The sequence below is a fragment of the Girardinichthys multiradiatus genome, chromosome 4 (assembly GCF_021462225.1).
Source record: "Girardinichthys multiradiatus isolate DD_20200921_A chromosome 4, DD_fGirMul_XY1, whole genome shotgun sequence".
Taxonomy (NCBI): domain Eukaryota; kingdom Metazoa; phylum Chordata; class Actinopteri; order Cyprinodontiformes; family Goodeidae; genus Girardinichthys; species Girardinichthys multiradiatus.
The window spans coordinates 5,482,875-5,504,339 of NC_061797.1; the positions used below are offsets into that span (position 1 = coordinate 5,482,875).

The 21,465-nt window shown below is 41.2% G+C and overlaps 1 protein-coding gene across 5 annotated transcripts in view; it reads left to right on the forward strand.

Moving 5' to 3' along the window:
* LOC124866711 overlaps window positions 1-21,465 on the forward strand; it is a 62,005-nt gene that overhangs the window by 13,175 nt on the left and 27,365 nt on the right. For 2 of the 5 annotated variants that reach the window (XR_007037886.1, XR_007037887.1), the window contains exon 5: window positions 6,966-7,083. The exons of 2 other annotated variants lie outside the window; for them this stretch is intronic. Coding sequence is in view for 1 of the 3 variants with exons in the window: in XM_047362620.1 (XP_047218576.1) it covers window positions 6,614-6,658 (45 nt within the window). In the remaining 2 variants the exon portion in view is untranslated. Of the gene's footprint in view, window positions 1-6,613; window positions 6,669-6,965; window positions 7,084-21,465 lie in introns of those variants that run through there. One more of the 5 variants, XM_047362620.1, reaches the window with a different exon arrangement.

The window sequence follows — 21,465 nt, forward strand, 5'->3', positions numbered from 1 at the left end:
GGATATTAATTCAACAACAAACCCATCTAGCCTCCACCACACACAGAACCAGTCCAGCAGTTGTAACCCAACCCTTTACCATATGCAGAGGAGTTAAAATTAGTTCTATTGTGTGGGCCAGGGCCCATTTTGTGACCCACATTTCTCATGCATCCTTTCTTTTATACTCATCTGGCAGAACGATCTGGAAAGTACAACAGATTTAGCAATAACCAAAAAGCTCTTAACCAGGAACATATTTAATCAACATTTAGCTTTTTTGATTGTATTTAGACACATGACACCTTGGTTCTTAAGTGAGAAACCCAAAATTATGATCCAGTGGATTTTGTACTGTGTATGGAATTCATTATGTAAATGTAAGAACATTTACATTAAGGCACTATCGTTTATCAGCTCTAGCAAAGAAGTTTGTTCTCTGTTATTGCATAGTTTTGTTCAAATAACAAATTACCCTCCAAAGACAAGATTTCCATGGATGTTCTTTATGACTAAGGTTTGCCAATCTTCATTTAGGCCAAAAAAGCCTTTATGTCTTGTCCAAATTTAGCCAAAACAAAGACACTAACACTCAGGTTCGATTCATCCATTTGATTAACCACAACACCTTTTCAAATACATTTGGACATCAGTAGATGTCTATATGTGGATATTGTAACGGCATTTTCACAAATGTGTCAGATTCCAAGTTCCTATTTAGTCCCAATCTGTGCTGTTCAGGAAGAATGTCTGAGCTTAGATCCAGATCCTTCAGGTCATTTGCACGGTATTCAGGAGAAAAAGCTTCCATAACTTCTTTGTTGTTAGAAGCAATTTTGTGGAGCCTCAGGTTAGAGTTTGCTAGAACATCTTGTGTGTCCATCAGCAGACAGATCTCTGTTTTTGCAGTGGAAAAGGACTTAAGTGCATCATCCACACAGAACAGACTGGGGCTGTTTCCAAACACATGTACCGTCATGCAGTACTCGATGACCTCCTGTGTAGGGTCATTATCCCTAAACTAAAAGAACCGTAGAAAGTTGCAATCCTGTTCTCTCACCAGGAAGGAGTGAAACATTTGTTCAATGTCTGCAGTTATGGCAACATCTCCTTTGCGAAACCTCATCAGAACCCAAGGAGCAGATTGATGAGGTCAGATCCCTTCAACAGAACATAATTTAGAGACACCCCCTGATGCTGTGCGCTTGAATCAAACACAACACGGATGTTGCCAGGCTTCTTTGGATGATAAACCCCAAAAATGGGAAGGTACCACCATTCCTGCCTTGGCTTGAGAGGAGGAGCAACTTCAGCATGCCCATTCTCAAATATTTTTTCCATGAAGGAGAAGAAGTGTAGGCTCATCTCTGGTTTCTTCTCTAGGTTATGTTTGAGAGAGTGGAACCGTTTAATAGTCTGTTGTCTGTTATCAGGGAGGTGTTGTCTTGGTTGTCTGAATGGCTCACAGCCATTACCCAGCTATTACTAGCATCTTTTTTCACTCCTTGTTTCATTATTGCCACGAAGGCTATACACAAAATCATCTGTAGGGGTTGCTAAAAATACACTTGCAACAGCACACACAATATATATATATATATATATATAATTTTTTTATTAAAGGGAGAAAGCCGCAGAAAGCAGTTTCTAAGCTTTAAGCTGTGCCCAGCTAACAACTTATCAGCTTCCCTTCGTCTCAATGCACACCACATTCCGTGTGTCCCACTTACTCAGCCAGCCAACGTAGCAGTCAGTTTGGCCCTCCTCCACAAAAAAAAGCCTCCAAGTTTTCCTTGAGCAAACAAACCTTTTTGAAATGTGCAAGTCATTCTTGAAGTCACATACAAACAACAGGAGAAAATGCAATGTATACAGGGGAGAGATGGAGGAAAAAGGACAGTAAAGAACAAAGTAATGCTGTGAATTAGCAGAAGCCTAATAAGCATACAAATTCAGCAACTGGTATATATATTATACTATACTATACTAAAATCCTCTTCTGTTTTTGATTTTGATAATTTTATAAATTTAGAATTCAACTGTAGGACAGGTCTCACTGTGTAAAATATGGGTGTATTACTTATTTTTTCCCACAGTAAACCCCATCTTATAAAATCCAGATGATGTACGCATATTTGAGAAAACAGCAAACTATTTGTGCCGGCAGTTTGCTTTTCTGTGGGGATGTTTGTGCAGTTAATCTTTTATTAGAAAATAGTCTTCTTTATGTACACATTTTATTACAGTCCTTCGGCTAATTGAGCTCTTAAACCAGTACCTTTTTATAACAGCTGGTTTTGACAATAAAGAGCAGTGTTTGTTGTCATCGTCTGTGATTTACTACTTTTTGTCCAGGCATCAGAATGAAAGGTCACTTCTACCATTGCTGTGATCCTAAAAATAATCCACTCCGTTATGACTGTGCTGTCTGATCTTTGTCGAGCTTCTTCAGTAGCACATGTCGTTGGCTTGGTTATAATTACTTGTGCTAGATGAAAATAAATTAATAAAAATATCTATTTTCCATTTTAATCACCTATCTGTTTTTGTCCAAATACTGATGACAATCCTTAAATAAACAAAAGAACGTAATCCAGCCTAGAGAATTAAATGGTAAATGGACTGAATTTTATATAGCACCTTTCCAGTCATACAGACCGCTCAAAGCACTTTACACTAGAGCCACATTCACCCAATCGCACTCACTAACACTCACACATTCACACATACAGATCAGTAGGCAACTTGAGGTTAAGTGCCTTGCTGACATACAGCAGGAGGAAGCTGGAATCAAACCCACAACCTTCCGATTGCAAGACAACTACTCTTCCTACTGAGCCACAGTCACCTGTTAAAGAGAAGGAATATGTTGCAAACCTTATACTTATATTGACATTCGGTAACTATATGTATGTAACCCACTCCTCTCTTATTGATCAGGCATCCAGGCGTCCAGAGTACTCAAAATGAAAAAAAAAACTGCATGTGGTAATAAGTTGCTTACAGTTTGTTGCAATGATTAGAATATTAAAACTAATGGTTACCAGAGTTGGCTGTGTGATACACTGAAGGTTCCATGTTACAAGTCCATGGGACCCCTACAATTGGTGTTTAGATGAGGGACAGAATCAAAGAGACATTGTCTGCTGGGTGATATTACCCAACGAAACAGGCAAAGCCACCCAGCCATGCCACAGAGCGGCACCCAGGGTCCCCCTTGGAGTCCCCTTTGGAGTGCATGCAGCCAACAGACTGCATGCACTCCATGCACAGCCCTCAGCAAACCACAGACTGCAACAACACCACATCTGGCCCCCACAGTCCACCAGACCACCAAACATCCCGCGACTGTTTTGGATGTATCAGCTCTTTGCAAATCATTATAACCCCAGTCACTTGTATATCCTTTGCTGGTCTATGTAATAACTTATGACCAAACCTGACCATTTGGATGGTTCACTGATTTTGTCAGGGAGTATAAAATTAGAGTGACTGTTTCCTATCTGTACATGGTAGCACACTGAAAAACACATTTTCGTCCGAACAGGAAGAAGGGTTTGGTGTAACATCAAATCAAGTCCGGTTAGATCTGTAATGTGTGTGTATCACTTTTGAAGCACTCCTCTTCTAAAAAACGTGTATTTATGGGCATCAGTGGCGTGGAATTTACAGTATTCTGCTGCATACTGAGGTGAGTAAAGTGCTTTCTTTCATTGTAATGAATGACAGTGATGTTATGAAGGGGTCATTGCTGTGACATTTGCGTTATACTTGCATGGTATTGAAACAAACAGTTTTATCCTTACAGTCAGATTCATGTTTATCACAGTGAGGCACAAAGCATCTGACTTACCGGACATATCGTCTGTCTTTCTTTAGAACACAAAACTTTCTGTTACTGGCGGACAAAAAACTGTCAAAACTTTATGTGCAAATTCTTTCTTTCTTGAGATCTCAACTCCCACTCACAAAAGCATAGATTATTCCTATCTATTTATCTTTCCTTTGGTGATAGAAATGAGGACATAGATAGCCAAGATAGTCCATGATTGCTTGTCCAAGCCCAGGATATCATCAAGTGGAAATTGGCAGGTCTTTAAGCTTCAGTTTTACAAAAAAAAGGAAAACGAGATGAAAATGTGAGATATAAAAAAGAATAATTTTTAGCCACAAACTGCTGTGAAGGGAATCCCTACTGGAAAAATATATCTGGAAGTAAAGATTGCTCAGATCAAACTGTGTTTTGCAAATGTTTTCAGCAAGATGTAGATGCAAAGTGAATGGAAATGGAAAAGAAAATATCTGCAATAAAGGAAAAAAAATAGTGTTGGGTGGGGTTGGGAAACTAGAGCAGCAGTTGAATTTGAAATGTTGTCCCCAGGATGAATGCTTTTTATTGTTAATGGAGAAATAGAGTGCGTGGCATATTTAATGGGTTTGGTTTTTTATTGTACAGCACTGAATAATTAACTGGGAAGCAGCGTGTCACATAGATTTATCTTTTAATTAAAACAACGTGGTTCACGCATATTTGAGTGGTAGTCCAAATAAATGCAATATCCAAATTTATGTTTTGTTTATTTTTCTGTTAATTATCCGGAGATTGTTCACTGTACAGCCCTTCATATTCCCTCTCTGGATCTGTCATTCCCCCTCTCTCTGCCTCTTTCTCCCGATAATAACTAGTCAGGTTTTATTAATTTATAGATAATTGTGGCTACATGACTAAGGTGCAAGGCATGAAACTAGTTTGCTCTTATAAAGTAAGATGAATGGGTAGGCCAGCTGGATTCCCCTAAAAGTCAACAGTTAAGAGATTTTTTTTTTTCTGTGCTTATTTCCACAATAGCACTAATTTTTGGTATCTGTTATCTTATTATAGTTGACATTTGGAAACAACCAGGAGATCCTCAGATGCAGGCTGCAGTCAAAACTGTTTCAACATAAAACAAAGACATCATGGACACATGCCACATACATACACACATACACACACATGAATTACGAGGAGTATCAATTTTAAAAATATAACATATACTATTTGCATTTAGCACTGCTGCTACACCTAAATTTCCCCATTGAGGGACAATAAAGGTTATTTTCTAATGTATTCCATTATTAATAATTACCAAATAATCGTTTTATATGACCAAACAGTTTTTCTCATTGGATGTTAATATTTTGGAGTGGCCCAGCCAGAGTCCTGATTTGAATCTAGTAAAGAATCTATTCAGGGAGTGAAAGATTAGGGTGATGGCTAGAAGGCCTTCCAGCCTCAAAGACTTTGGAGCTAGGATTTGATTGCTGTAATGACAATAAATGCTATTTTTATGTAAACAGAAACAGAAGATTATTTTATTCTTTTAAAATTGATGCTTCATTATATTATTGTGTTATCTTTCCAGAGATACATGTTCTCATTTCCAATTAGATAAATAAAATAATATATAGTATTAGAACTAAATAAAATTATGTGCTGCAATGGGGATGTTGACTCCTTCTCTATCTGTAAGACAAAGCCTAAAACATTCTTATTTTCTTAAACTTAAACTCTAAGTACTTTTAAAATACTTATACTCGTCGTCTTCGGGTTGCGGGGACAGCAGACTTAGTAGAGACGCCCAGACTTCCCTCTCTCCAGACATCTCCTCCAGCTCCTCTGGGGGGAGTTCAAGGCGTTCCCAGGCCAGCCGAAAGACATAGTCCCTCCAGCGTGTCCTGGGCTGTCCCATGGGCCTCCTCCCGGTGGGACGTGCCTAGAACACCTTCCGAGGAAGTAGTCCAGGAGGCATCCGGTATAGATGCCCGAGCCACCTCAGCTGACTCCTCTCATGGAGCTCCGCAACCAGTCTCTACAGGACTGCCCAGCCACCCTGCGGAGGAAGCTCATTTCAACTGCTTGAATCTTGTGCTTCCGGTCATGACCCAAAGTTCATGGCCATAGGTGAGGGTAGAAACGTAGACCAACCGGATAAATTGAGAGGTTTGCTTTACAGCTCAGCTCTGTCCTCCCCACAACAGACTGGCACTTGGAATACTTGGAATACTTTTAAAATATTCATATGCAATTATTGCCACTACATTTAAACCAAGTTTGTTTTTAGATAAGCACTTCTTTTGTAATTATTGATTTACTTACAAAATAAGATAATTTCTTCTGAGTTTGTAAGTTGCTGCCCAGCTCTTTTTGGCAGTCAGTGTAGTTTAAAGAGCTGATGACACAATTGTGCCATTTTTTGGTCATGTTTCGTAAAGTAAAACACATTTCCCGATTATCTATTTATTATTTACAAGCACGCCTGCATAAGATCGTTTTAATAGAAAAACTATGGCCATTCGGGCAAATTTAAACTGAAGGTGGCGTCGCTCACCGGCTGAGGAAGGAGGCAGACGTGACGTCAGTGCAAGAAGGCCCGCCGGTGTTGTTGACAAAGGCCGATACCTTTATAGCGACGAAGCAAAATTTTGGGAGTTTAATCGGTGAACAGTCATGGCTATGCCTTTGTGTCATATTACGTTGTATTTTAAAAAGGTACAAAAGCCACAGCTGAAATGGAGAAGACCCCCCACTTTGTAAACATATTGTTCAACTATCTTCCTCATACCTAACCTCCAACATTGATGCTTTCCACAGCTTGGTAAATCACTTTGTTCCCAAGATGACCCCTTTCTCTTTTAATGCAATGGAATGCAGGTAAGCATATTGATATTTCACACTGTAATGTGTTAGACTAGCTATACTTCAAATGTATTAAAATATTAACCACGTGTTATGGCATTCATTATCCAAAGTACAAGAAGGGTGGCCAAATTGTAAGGGAGGTCGTAGAAGAAGCAACTTATGGTGAAATGTTTTTTATTTTTAACTAACTTTTCCTTTACTCCCTTTAAATATAGGGTTAGGGTTGAGACAGTTAGAATTTTTATACACTGTTACCATATACATATGATTTTTTTGTTCATCTTCTCGACACACTCTCTTTCAGATTGTGCAGATAATCTGATGAATGAAGTTGAGGCCCTTGAGACTGCTGAAAAGAGATGGGTACCACTGAGTGCAGCGTGTGAAAGTCCACATCACACGCTCCAGCTCAAACTGAACCGGTTTGTGTACACCTACTTTGTTCTTTTTTCTGTTATAACAATGCAATATTTTGGTAATTATGACGTGTGCTATACCAGTATTGTTGTTTTTTTGTGACTAAGTAGCAAGAGGAAATGAGGACTATCACCTGTTGTTATTGTTTTTATTATTAATGTTATTAAACATCACATGTGTTGATATAAAACAAACAGCAGTAAATAAACAGAGACTATAAGACTATATCTACTACTTCACAAGGTCTAACCTATTGGCATACTTGGATCATTAACACAAAGAACATGAAAGTTGTTAGTCAGCATAAATAAAACCAGCATATTGTCCCTCTTGTAGTGGAAATCTGTCTCTGATCTTGTGAATGACACAGGCAAGTATTGGTACTCTGACTTTCTCACCAAGGTAGTGGTAGCACCATCTGATGAATTGTCTATATGTAGTATATCACTTCCAGTTGTTTCCATAATCCACATACTATTTGTAGGTTAAGTACAACACATCTTCATTCAGACACAACACAGGGAAATTGTGATGACTGGTGATACACATAGCACTGCCTGGGATCTTCTGCATCACCTTGTCCTGCTCCTGACAGCAAATACTCTCCTCCTGTGTTGTCATGATCACACACAGACCACATTTGCACCTGCAAAAATAAGAAAATAGTATTTGTTTTTACATTTATGCATTCCAAATTCTATTGATAAATCTGCTTAAATCATCCTGCACATTTTAAGACAAAGTTTGAAAGTTGTATTTCAGCAATCTCAACAACCTAAAAAGTATTAAAATGAGTCCTTGTTTGGGTGGTGAAGGAGGGGTGAGGACAGTATTCCTATCACAATTTCTAGTGTATATTTCAATTGTACTATAAATGCACTGCTATGAATTTATTTGAAAATAGATAGATAAATTTAGATGAATTTACATGAATTAAATTTATGAACAAATGTAATACCTGAGAAGAAAGCATACCAATCTGTGTTCCCCTGCCGTGTGTTTTCCACTGCTGCGGCGGTCATGTGTGCCTCTCCCCCGTCACTCTCCGCCTCAGAGTCTGATGTGCGAGGCACTAAGTCCGCTCTATACGGTTCAAACCTGTAAGGTGTGATGCCCCCACATCAACATAGCATCGCTACACTCTTCTGAACTGTAACTTCCTGATGGTTCCACCACACAAACCAATTCCAGAATAGATGTGCTGGAACAATCATCAATGTTTTCAACCTCTTCCATCATTATTGTGAAATGGCAAGCTGGCCGCAAAGTTACTGACCACGGAGCACTTTTATTGGATATTCGCCTGAAAACAAGGCTGTTTGACTTATTACCGCACACAACAAGCTTTTTTTGGTCATGCTGTATTATAGCTGTGTCACCAGCTCTTTAAATGTTGCTTTGAATTTTGCTTTGAAATTTAAAAAACTTATTCAGCAGTGAATGTTTTGATGGCAAAGAAAGTTTGAAACATTGGGGAAAGGTTAGCCCATGTGTCATGACATTGGTTCCAGTAGAAGCAGATTATAAATCTCTATCTACGTTGTTGAGTTTTCTTCCCAATGGTTGACTTGACCACCAAGAAAAATTCTTATAGTTGTAAATAGGTCATTCATCCTAATGGTACAGAATATCATCGGATAACAGTGGGATGGTATCTCAGAAATCATATATGACTGTCATAAATGAGGGTTTTTGTGGACCAAAGTGCAGGCGAGGAGACGGCATGGCGAGCAGAACAATGATTTATTTATAACACTCCGGTTTGACTGAAGGCAGGCAGGGTATAACAGAATACAGGTGTCCAAGTCCAATAATAATAATAATAATAATCAGGAGAAAACCATTCTAAGTAATAAACAAATGAAAAAGCAACCACCAAGGGAACTATGGGCGAGGGGAGAAAGAATTACAAACACTAGGAGGCAGGAGAGAGAACAAAACTATCAGAAAACAGAAGGAAATAAACAAACATGATTACAAAACCCAAAGAAATAGAAACACGTAACAGAAGAGAAAACAAACGCAAAACCACAACAAAGTCCAACATGGCAGATCCTGATAATGACAGAGTGGGAGATTTTTGGGTTCCAGGAATGTATTCTTATATAGTTGTATATCATAGATGAGTCTTTTTTGTTTTTACTTTACATAAATTCTGTTAAGTTCAGTTTATTTTTAAGACACAAATTCACAAAGATGCAATCAAAACACACTTTACAAGATAAAGGGATGCAATTCATTTTAAATATGTTCATACAGTCACATTTAGATCCAATTGAATTCAATTTGAATACAATAGTCAGCCTCTGTCATGGTTTGGGTGTGTTTTTGTTTTTGTTTGGGTTTTAGTTTTTCTTATTTCCATTTTACGTTTTTGGATCTTGCTTCTGTTTTCCTGGCTGTGCTTTAGTTTCTTAGTGTTGTTCATGTTCTGTACGTTATGTTTTCCTGATAGTTTTGTATCTTTTGTATCTGTTGTGCCCAGTTACGTTTTGTTTCTCCCTGCCTCTGTAAACCATAGCAATCAGCTTAATTTGGTCCACCTGCATCATGTAATCAGTCTTCTCAGTTCAACTTCACCACGCTCCATATATACACTGTCATTCTGTTTAGTCCTTGTGGAAACATTCATTCTGTTATCACTCTGCTCATTCCAAGCCTTTTCTGCCAAGCCTGTCTACGACTCATTCCTGTCTGTCCTGACTGCCTGTCCCTGCCTGTTTCTGCCACCACGTGCTGAAGTGAGTTTTATTTATTACATCAGTTTACGCACCACTCTACGATGCTTCCTGCTAATCTGCATTCTGGGGTCCTCTGCCACACCAGCCTTGACAGCCTCAGCTGATCATTATATCTCCGTTTTCAAAAAGTAATTTTTCGGAAGCTAGCACATTGGACTCAGTTTTGACTTTGCAGCAATCCCTAATTCTGACTAAGCATGTGGCGATAGTGGAAAGGAACCGTTCTCCTTTAACAGGAAACAGAGTCAGGTCCACAATGAGCATCCATCCGCTATGACTGCATGGGGACTGAGAGGACAGGAAGCAGACATAAAAAAACACAGACTTACTGGGCCAGGTGCACTTTTAGTGGGAATAGAAACAAAGCGAGTCCACACTCTGACCGTCTCTAAATCAGACTTGCTCCTCCTTTTGGCATACACTGCTGAAAAGTCAAAGTGAATATGGCCTCTTTTCCCATCATAATTAAACAAGTTCCTGCCTTTATTCCATGTCCATTAGCCAGGCCCTTGGCACTGGCTTAGAAATGGTCATTATAGCAGACAGAAATAGGTCCATAAATTTGCAGTTAATGAAAGTGTCAATTAGTGCTGTGTTGTGTTAGAAGGGGGCTGATGGTATCACCATAGTGAATTAAGCATCCTTATACTCACCAGGGTGCACGCATCTGTAAGTGCATACATCCACAAACTAGAGGGAAACAGATAAAAAACATGTGACACTCCCAAACCGAAGCTGTTTTAATTTCTGCATTTTTATAGTTCTAATACCAGCTGACTTGTGTAACTTCCACATGTTTGAAAGAAGATAAAAACTACTATCAAAAATAGGTAATTTAATAGAGTACAAGAATTGTGTTTGCAAAAAAATAATCAATGTATAAATATAGAAAACAGGGATGGTAGAGGCGTTCCTCTGTAGTTTTACCCCTAAGTTGTATTGTCTTTGGAACCCCAGGGTTTGACAAGTTGTTTTGATATTTTATTCACATATCTGGATCATTAATCAAATGGCTGCGTGAAGGGAGGGTAACCAGAGGGGGTGGATGCAATCCATACAGCATATCTTCTTCAGTGTTTAAGTGTGTGTGTGTGTGTGTGTGTGTGTGTGTGTGTGTGTGAGTGAGTGTGTGTGTGTGTGAGTGAGTGTTTGGGTGTGGGGGTGTGTACGCTCAATCTAAAAGTCCTCTGCAACAGCCACTTCAGGCCCTGAATGCAGTCACAAAAAAATGATTACCATTACACTTCCATCCTTCCTACACACCCCTCCTTACGTTCAACAGATGATGAAGGGAAATAAAGGTTCGCGCACGCGCACACACACACACACACACACAAGCACGTTCACAAATACATAGACGTCTCTGGTGCTTGAAATGACAGAAATAAAAAAGACGGATTCCCACCTAAATGTCAATATGAGGGGGATGTATTAATAGTGCATTTGAAATTCTTAGCAGCGTTCCACCTCATTTCGGAATGTCTGGGCCTTGCACCCTTAAAAGCAAAGAGAAATAAATCACGTTTGTTGCTCGGCTTAGACCCCTATAAAAGTAAATAGATGAACGCTGGTCACCTCAGAACCATTTTTTAAAATTTCCCCACTGGTGTACTGTATCAATAATTACAATTTTGATTGTCGGTGACCATCTCCTCCAGGAGCAAAAGTGAAGTGGAATAACAGCAATGCAAAAACAATAATTTATTTGTCGTCTGGAACAGCTAAGGTTGTACGTAAAAAACAGACCCATACAATGGAGCATAAAGTGTTGCTGTTCTGCACTGATGCTCTTTAACCTATTATTGAACATAAGACTTTATTTGGTCTGTATCTTTTTACTTTTCCCAATTAGCACTGGGACTCCCAGAATTCTAACACTACTAGAACTCCCAAGCCCATCAATTTGATGGCGAGCATTCTGGATCCGAGGGCGGTGATGACGTCATCGCATTACATTGGTCAGAATACTAAAGGTTTTCTTGCACGCTATACAATTATGGTTTTGAGAAGAATTAATAATATTATTTGATCAAAACCTATTAAGTTTTATTATTGTTTATAAATAGTACTGAAAAATAATACAGAGTAGTGGATACATTTAAAAAAAAAAGCTTTACTAATCTGATCAAAAGCTGGACAGCTCCATGTTACGCCCCCCTTTCACTCCGCGGACATAAACTAGCGCTAAAAATGCCTTCAGCTCATCCACACTCATGTCAGAGGAGGAATCATCTCATTAAATTCTGCAGGCCTCAGCCACCCTGCAGCCCTGAACGTAGATGAGCATTTCAGCATCCACCAAGCAGAGCAACGTGGTCTGGGCTTCTTGGATCTGGCGTTCTGTCATCGCGTTCTGGCTCTGACGCCTCCCTCTACTTTCTTCCTCCCCTACCACAGTGCTGTCCTTTCCTATCTCCTCCTCCTTCCCAGGTGTGCGCTTGTCTTGCAATGAAAATGCTGTAAAGCGCAGAATAGATTGTTGTTACTGGGCTACTATATCTATGACCTAACTTATTGTTTATTTCTTTGTCCATTATCAGTACCTTGTTTTTTAGCGTCTCTCCTGCCAGAGAGCTGGTTTACTGGGTTTATAGCTGGGCACTGGACACCTGATTGTGGCACTGTTGCTATAGTTTATAGATTGTTAGTTTACTAATCTATAAACTATAACCTAAAACGATAAAATTGTTACATATGCTAGGCTTTTACTTCCTTAAAATAATGCGCCACAACCTCCTGCTAATGGGACGACTCGTGTTTTTTTAGCCGGGGGAGGCTCACTCTGTGACCCGCTGTCACTGGAACTGAATGCTGACCAAGAACCGTCAGAATCCCTCTCGACCCCAGAATCACGTAATCATGTAATTTTTGAAGCATTTCCAACACCTCTTGAGCAGAACATATCCTTCTGGAAGCCATTTGTAGGATGCCAACAATCTCCGTCTCAGACTGCGTTCTAGAGTGGCGGTTGCTAGGCAACGCTCGCGCGTATACTCTGCTGCGGGAAGAAAATATCAATGTAAATAATAGGGTCGTCAAAATAGCGGCTGTGGTAGTTAGCGAACCTCTTATTTTGTTCCAGGGTGCGTAGGAGGGTCCTCCTGGTCTGTAGCCAGATCCTACGACACCTGGAAACATAATGCTGAACAGAGGGGACCAGGATGTCAGATTCAACACTGGGAAACAGCGGGGGTAGATAGCCCAGTGAAGCCTCAAAGGGGGACAAACCAGTAGCAGAGGAAGTATGTGTGTGAGCATATTCGATCCATGTGAGATGTTTGCACCAAGAAGAGGGATTGTCATTTATTACGCACCTCAAGGCGACTTCAAGTTCCTGGTTGCATCTTTCTGTCTGTCCATTAGATTGGGGGTGGTACCCAGACGAAAGACTTACGGAGGCACCAAGAGCTTTGCAAAACTCCTTCCAAACTTGCAAGATGAACTGTGGGCCTTGGTCAGAAACAATGTCCAAAGGTATGCCATGGATGCGGAAAACGTGGAGAACCAGGAGTTGGGCAGTCTCCAATGCAGACGGAAGCTTAGGTAAAGGAACAAAATGGGCTGTTTTAGAGAATCTGTCAACAACAGTAAGGATGACTGTGTTACCGCCAGATGGCGGGAGACCAGTGATGAAATCAACGGAAATGTGGGACCAGGGGCGGCTAGGGGTGGGCAGAGGTTGAAGAAGACCAGCAGGGGGTTGATTAGTGTTCTTGTTTCGAGCACATGTGGGACAAGCTGCAACAAAATGTTTAATGTTGAGGTTCATAGTCGGCCACCAGAAATACCTTTTGGTAAATGTGATCATACGAGTCACCCCAGGATGACAAGTCAGTTTATTGTTGTGCACCCAATCCAGAACTTTATTGACGACAGAGTTGGGAACGAACAGCTTGCCCACTGGGCCAGTACCCGGGTCAGGGTCGGACCTCTGTGCCTCCCTGATGTCCTTTTCAATGGCCCAGGTGAGGGCGCCCACAATACAAGAATCCGGTAGGATGGAAGCTTCAGTCTTGAGTTGGTCAGAATGAGAGAACTGGCGAGAGAGAGCGTCAGGCTTAATGTTCTTGGAACCGGGTCTGTAGGAGATAGAAAAATTAAAATGAGCAAAAAACAGAGACCAACGGGCTTGTCTGGGGTTAAGTCTCTTGGCATTTTGAATGTAGGAGAGGTTCTTATGATCAGTCCAAATGAGAAAAGGGACTTCAGTACCCTCTAACCAATGCCGCCATTCCTCAAGCACCAACTTGATGGCTAACAGTTCACGGTTGCCCACATCATAATTTTGCTCTGCTGGAGACAAGCGACGAGAAAAATAGGCACATGGATGTACCTTATCATCCAGAGGAGACCGTTGAGATAGAATAGCCCCTACTCCAATGTCAGAAGCATCAACCTCTACAATAAATTGTGCACATGGATCAGGATGGGTCAATATGGGTGCTGAAGAAAATAGAGTCTTTAATTCCCCAAATGCCCTTTCTGCCTCAGGAGTCCAATGGAATGTTTTCAGAGAGGAGGTGAGTTGAGTGAGAGGTGCAGTGACCTGACTGTAGTTCCTTATAAACCTCCTATAAAAATGTGCAAATCCCAAGAACCTTTGAAGTTACCTGCGATCACTTGGAGTAGGCCACTCTGCCACTGCCTTGGTTTTCTCGGGATCAGTTCTGTACCTGCCTGCCTCAAAAATAAACCCAAAAAGACACAGATGTGACACTGAATTCGCACTTTTCGGCTTTAACAAAGAGTTGATTCTCAAAAAGCCTCTGGAGAACTGTTCTGACATGCTGACGATGTTGTTCTAAAATCAAAATGTCATCCAGATAAATGAAAACAAAGAGGTTGAGAAAGTCATGAAGAACATCATTAATAAGAGCCTGGAAAACAGCGGGTGCATTAGTCAACCCGAAAGGCATAACCAAATACTCAAAATGTCCCAAGGGGGTTTTGAAAGCTGTTTTCCACTCATCACCCTCTCGGATCCGGACCAAATGGTAAGCATTGCGCAGGTCGAGTTTAGTGAAGATCTTGGCAGAATGTAATTGTTCATGTATGGAATCAATAAGTGGTAGTGGGTATTTATTTTTAATAAGGTGCCGTCCTTCTTACCCACAAAGAAGAATCCGGCGCCAACAGGGGAGGTAGACGGACGAATGATCCCAGATGCTAAAGAATCCTCAATGTACTCTTTCATGACCCTTCTCTCGGGTCCGGAGAGTTTAAAGAGTCTGCTGGATGGTAGCAGAGCGCCTGGGAGGAGATCAATAGGGCAGTCATAGGGGCGATGCAGAGGTAAAGAAAGAGCCCCTTGTTTGCTAAACACAGATGCGAGATTGTGGTATTCAGGTGGAACTTTGGACAGATCAACAGGCTCAGAAGGTTTGAGTTGTTTGATAGAGTGAGAGACAGCAGTCTGTAAGCAGTTCTGGAGACAGAGATTACTCCATCTCTCTACTCTGCCCTCCACCCAATTAATAACGGGATTATGTTTCTGCAACCAGGGAAACCCCAAAACTAATTGTGGAGAGATGGAAGAGACAACAAAGAACTCACCCCATTCATGATGGTTACCAGAAGTGATGATGTGAAGCTGAGGCACTTTAAATCTCACTTGAGACATGGTTTGACCAGTGATGCAATTGACAGAAAGGGAATTGTTGAGAGGCTGAGAGGGTATTTGAAGTTTATCAACCAGATCCAAGGAAATAAGAGTCTGTTCAGCACCAGAATCAATAAAAGCGTCAACAGGAAACTTCTCTTGGCCAACAATAATAGTGACCAGAAAACACAGACGAGAGACAGGGGAAGAATGGGATATGCTCATCAAAGTCCCCTGACCTATTGACGAGCCCTCTCTTTTCCCTTCTTGGGGCATCTTGTGATAAAATGTCCTCCTTGTCCACAATATAGGCAAAGACCACCCTCAAAGCGGCGTTGTCGTTCCTCTGGGGAGAGTCGAGTATGACCAATCTGCATCGGCTCCGGTTCCGCAGATCCCTCTGAAGAGGAAGTGGGTGCGTCGAGGAAAGTGGTTCGAGGCGCCAGAGAGTGCTGCCACTGTGAATTGTAGTTCCTTTCTGTTTGTCTCTCTCTTAGATGGTTGTCAATGCGGATCGATAGGTTGATTAATTCATCCAGTCTTTCGGGTTCATCTCTCAAAACCAACTGGTCCTTTACTTGATCTGCAAGGGAATTAACAAAATACCCTTGAGTGCCGCTTCATCCCAACCCACCGAAGTTGATGGCGAACTCAGCCAACGCTCTCCTTCCCTGTTTGAGGGTGAGTATCTTCTTGGCCGCTGCCTCCTGCTGGAGTAGTTGATCGAAGACTCTCTTGAAGTGACTGAAAAAAATGGCATAACTAAGAGACTCAACAGGGTTAGATGCCAAATAGGCGTGCGCCCAGCGCAGAGCAGATCCCTTTAGCGAGGTAACAATATACGTAATCTTGGAGGCAGCAGTAGGGAAAAGGGAGGGGGAACGACTAAATGCTAATTCACACTGGAGAGAAAAACCACCAAAGTTATTAGGATTACCATCAAACAGTTCAGACGGACGGAAGTCAGGCTCTCGGATCCCAGAAGATAGAATTGTGGGTGACTGAGGATTCTCTAAATGAGCTGGAGGATTGGAAGAGGCAGGTGAGAGTTTGGTTATGATTTTGCTTAAAGCATGAACCATACCACCAAATTCCGTGAGATGAGAATCCGTAGTCCTTTGTTGTTGCAGTAGCTGTTGAAGCATGGTTTCAGTAGATTGTAGGCATTCCTTTAAGGAAGTCTGTTCATCATCTGAATTGTTCTTCGACTTGTTAGATGGCTGGAACATACTACCATGAATTGCTTAGATAGTCGAATTAGAACAAAACCGGATGATGAAACAGACTCAGCACACAGGATAAGACGGTAAATGAGGTTTATTTCTACTGTAGACTTTGTTTAAGGAATCTTGAGCTGGAGTTATCCAGAAGCCAGAGGAGGAGGAGGTAAACCCAGGAATCCAAGGAGAGAGAGAGAGAGAGAGAGAGAGAGTACTGGTGATGAGAATATTTACAGTGCAGTCCTTAGGAGGGAGTATTACCAGATGTTGGCAGGCAGGTAGGCAGATAGGCAGGTCGACAGGCAGACAGGCAGGCAGATGGATAGGCAGACAGACAGGAGTCCACATAACTGAGGTTATGTTCCAGCAAAGGTCTGTATCAGCAGCTACCTTAAGAAGCCCATGAGCTCATTAGGAGAATGCGTTGCAGCTGCAGACAATGAGCTGCCAGAACCAACCAGAAGGGGAGGAGCAGAGATCCTACAATTACACTGAAATATTTTTAGAACACTTGTAAGGAGAAGCAGAAAAAAAATGTCGGAAAATATTTCAGGGAACGAAGAAGGTGGTGAATATTCTGGTTCTATCGACAGATACAACGCAATCTTCAGTAGTAAGTATTCATCTTTAAGAATTCTTTAAGTGCTTGTGAATGCTCGTTGGATAATAATAATGTTTAACTTATATTCTTTAGAACCCACGAGTGATGAGCTGGATGGTATCGTTTTTACACAGTCCAGCTATGGTAATTATTAACTGCAACAACATCTGGTTTAGTCAACTGGTGAATGCTATTTTGTGATTTAAAAAATAAATGAAATAAATTCTACTTACAGATTTAACAAGAGACGTATTCCTGAACGTTGGTGAGGTCAGCGTTTGTAACCGTCTGCCTCCGAAAAAATCAAAGCTGAGACGGAAACTTGTCTTTAAAAAAGACAATCCGATCAAAGCTAAACATGAAATAGAGGGCGAAGCCATTCATGCGCCACAGTCCCCTGACCGTGCCCCGGAAAAATTAACAGCTCCGGAAGAGGAGAGTAAGTAAAAAAAATATATATATATATATATATATATTTCTATGCATATGTTTTCACAGGTCTATGCGATATTGCAGGCTTGTTTTAACCCCTGATAAAATATTTTACAGATATATCGAATGATTTAATCCAGAGCCCAAGCCTGGATAACATTCAGCAGAACTGTACCAGTTCAGTGCTGGAACCGCCCAGAACCGTTCAAATACCTCATGTACGGAGTAAGTTATAGTTATATTCAAATTCTGTTCTATCCAAATCTTCACAGAACCAAGATTTTTTTTTTTCAAAAGACCTGCATTGTAAGGTAACTTTATTTTGTTTCACAGAATATCTTAAATTGAGGAAAAGACGGCGACTCTGTGCTCTTTATACCAGGGCGAGGCTTGTTAGAGGTTTATTGAATGGTAAGTTTAATTCTTCTTATACTCATTTACCTACTGAATTAATTTGCATATTTCATTAATTTATTTTTTTCTTTATTTTTCCAGAGGCAACGTTGATGGTGGAGCAGATTTCATCGAGACCTGGACAGCAACAGCGCAGACAGAGAGTTCCCCTATCCTTACGTGACCGTTGTAATAAAGCATCATGTTTAACGCTTCTGGCTGCATGTCAGACATTGTTAGTGAAACATTGCGCTGATATCAAGGTAATTTAAACTGATCCCTGGGTCTTCTTCTTCTTCTTCTGATGTTAATATGGAAAGCCAGATCACACATGCGCTGAATGAGATAAGGAATGTTGTTGCTCATCTTAATGAAATTCCTGTTAATGCTGATGTGGCAGATAACATCGGGTTAAATGCATCTCCTGCTAACAGTGAAAATGTAATAAATCAAAATCTGTACGGTGACTTTTTAAGCTCATTAGAACAGGCTGTTGAAGATTTAAATAGAACACCATCTCCAACCAGCATTCAGCAAAATGAATCAGCTGACTTACAAATTCCTTCAAGGTCACACGCCGCTGATCATACTGGGCAACATGGCGGCAATTTAAATCCAGAGGTTGCAGTCAACCCTGATCAGATTGAGGGAGATCCTCCTGCGACTGTTGAACGTGAACGTTTTAATAACATTGAAATAAGGAGACCTTTCACCATCCCGCCTCCCTGCCCTGGTCATGTTCCTGATCTTGCTACAATCTATATAAACATCATGCATATTCTCACTGAATTAGTCGATACTGCAAGATCTTTAGCCAGACGTAACGATGTTGTGCAGCTAGAATTAGTCGGGGAAAATCTGAACCGTAACGTCACGTTTACCATTAACGATGATGGGAATATGATTCTGCCTGCTTTTGAGGATTTTCTGGGAGAGTTAGTACAGTCCAACGCTGAAATGCCTGCAGATAATAACCTGGAATTTGTTCTACAGGTAGTTAATGACCCTGCAGGAGGGTCAAAACGTAAGGTTAAAGGAACGTTAGACTGTGAACTGATTAATAAGAAAAAGCGTCACCTGTATATTGTAGATAATACAGGTAATCAGTTATGCTTTGCCATAAGTCTTGCACACGTCTCTGACTCTAACCTTACTGATAATCAGGCTTTAGAGCTGGGGAGGGAGTGGCAACACAGGGCTGGTTTAGATGATCAGACAGCAGTAACTTTCAGCGACATTGGTAAATTTGAAAACATTCTAAAGAGAAAAATTGTAGCGTTTCACAGAACCGTTACAGACTCTGCAGCTCTGTGTAAATTTGAGACCAGTTTCCCTGATCGATCAAACCCTCTCTTTCTGCTGTTATTTCAAGGTCACTACTATGGGATAAAAAATCTCAAGGGCTGTGCAGGTTGTCAGAATCTGTCGTAACTCTTCTTGTTTCAGTAGACACAGGGAACCCCGCAAAAGACCTAGTGCTGACAGGCCTATGAGTGACTGTGAGTTGGTAAAACTGTGCAAGGTGTGCAAAAGGATATACATTATTCCAATCAGCAAGCAGGATAAACCACACGTGTGTAAAATGCCGTATTTGTGGTGAGAATATACCTCCTGATTTAGATGTGACGTGCGATGGTCATCTGTGTTACATTCAAACCGCCCAAGCCTGTAATCAGTTAGATGATAAACTGGTTTTTTATGATTTTGAATGCTTCATTGACGAGAACGGTGTGCACATCCCCTTTCTGGTCTGTGTTAAAACGCTGAAAGGTGAGGAATGGCATGCTTATGGATTGAATTGCACCCAAAAATTACTTCTCCATTTCAGGAGACCGATGTACAGAGGCTTTACCTAATAGCTCATAACGCACATGGGTATGATAGCTACCTGATTCTCACAGCTATGCTGCAGTTAGGCATTAAACCTCATCTCATCATGCTGGGAAGTAAAGTTCTCTGTTTAACCGACCCTGATTACAGGTTAAAATACATTGATAGTCTGTCCTTCATGTGTATGAAGCTTAGTGCGATGCCGAAAGCATTAGGTTTTAGTGATAAGACCAAAGGTTTTTTTCCCCACCTATTCTCGTCTGAGCAACATCTCCAGTATGTGGGGTCTTTTCCTCCTCCATCCTCCTACGCTGTAGAACGCATGAGCCTTCAAGAACAACAGGTGTTTAGCAGCTGGTACAGAGAAGCGAGCAAAGGGGTCTTTGACTTTGAGAAGGAAGCTCTTCGTTATTGTAAAAATGATGTGGACATTCTTTATCAAGGTTGTGTTAAATTCAGGGATGGGTTCTTTAAGGAGACAAGTGTGGATCCGCTTAAATGCGTCACGATAGCCTCAGCCTGCATGAAGGTTTTTGTAACCAATTTCCTTCCTCCTAAAACCTTGGCCATCCCCTCACCTCTGGACTACAGGCGTAGTAGCAAGACGTTTCCAGCACGTCCATTCAATGGCTTGGCTGGATTTCAGACAGCAGAAAAATTGACATCAAACATGCATTAAACATGGGGGAAAAGAAAATTGGTCCATATTCTGTGGATGGGTATGCAGAGATTAACGGTGTCAAAGTTGCGTTTGAATTTTACGGCTGTTTTTTCCATGGCTGTAAAAAGTGTTACATGCCTCATGACAAATGTCCGTTGAGAGGGGTCGCATTTGAACAGTTTTACGCAGCCACTGTTGAGAGAAGCTAGGTACTCCAAACTGTGTACGGTCTTCGTCTCGAGGTTATCTGGGAGCATGAGTGGACTGAAATGAAAAAATCAGACCCAGGGGTGATCAGCTTTCTTGAGAAAGTTAATGCACCCGAACCGCTATCACCCCGAGATGCTCTGTATGGTGGACGCACCTGTCCTATGAGGTTGAGGTACACAGCGGGGCCAGGTGAAACTGTACACTATGTGGATTACACATCTCTGTACCCTTATGTAAATGCTAGCTTCGTCTTTCCCCTCGGGCACCCCACCATCATTTACAAAAATGTTTATGACCCCAGCAGCTACTTTGGCCTCGTCAGAGCTGTGGTCTACCCCCCACGAGGGCTCTTTTTCCCTGTTTTGCCTTACAGAACATCCCAAGGTAAACTGGTGTTTACTCTCTGCCGCACATGTGCTGAAATAAATAACCAGTCAGGTCCCTGCAGGCATAATGATGAGGACAGAGCTCTGACAGGTGTGTGGGTGAGTGTAGAGTTTTGTAAAGCGTTGCAGTGTGGTTATCGCCTTGCTAAAATCACTGAAGTTTGGCATTTTGAGAAGACCAGTGACACAATCTTTAAAGGTTACATTCACTGCTTTTTAAAGGGTAAGCAGGAGGCTTCAGGCTACCCTTCTGAAGCGGTGGATGAGGAGAGCAGGTCAAAGTATGTAGCAGACTACAAACTCCACCAGGGTAT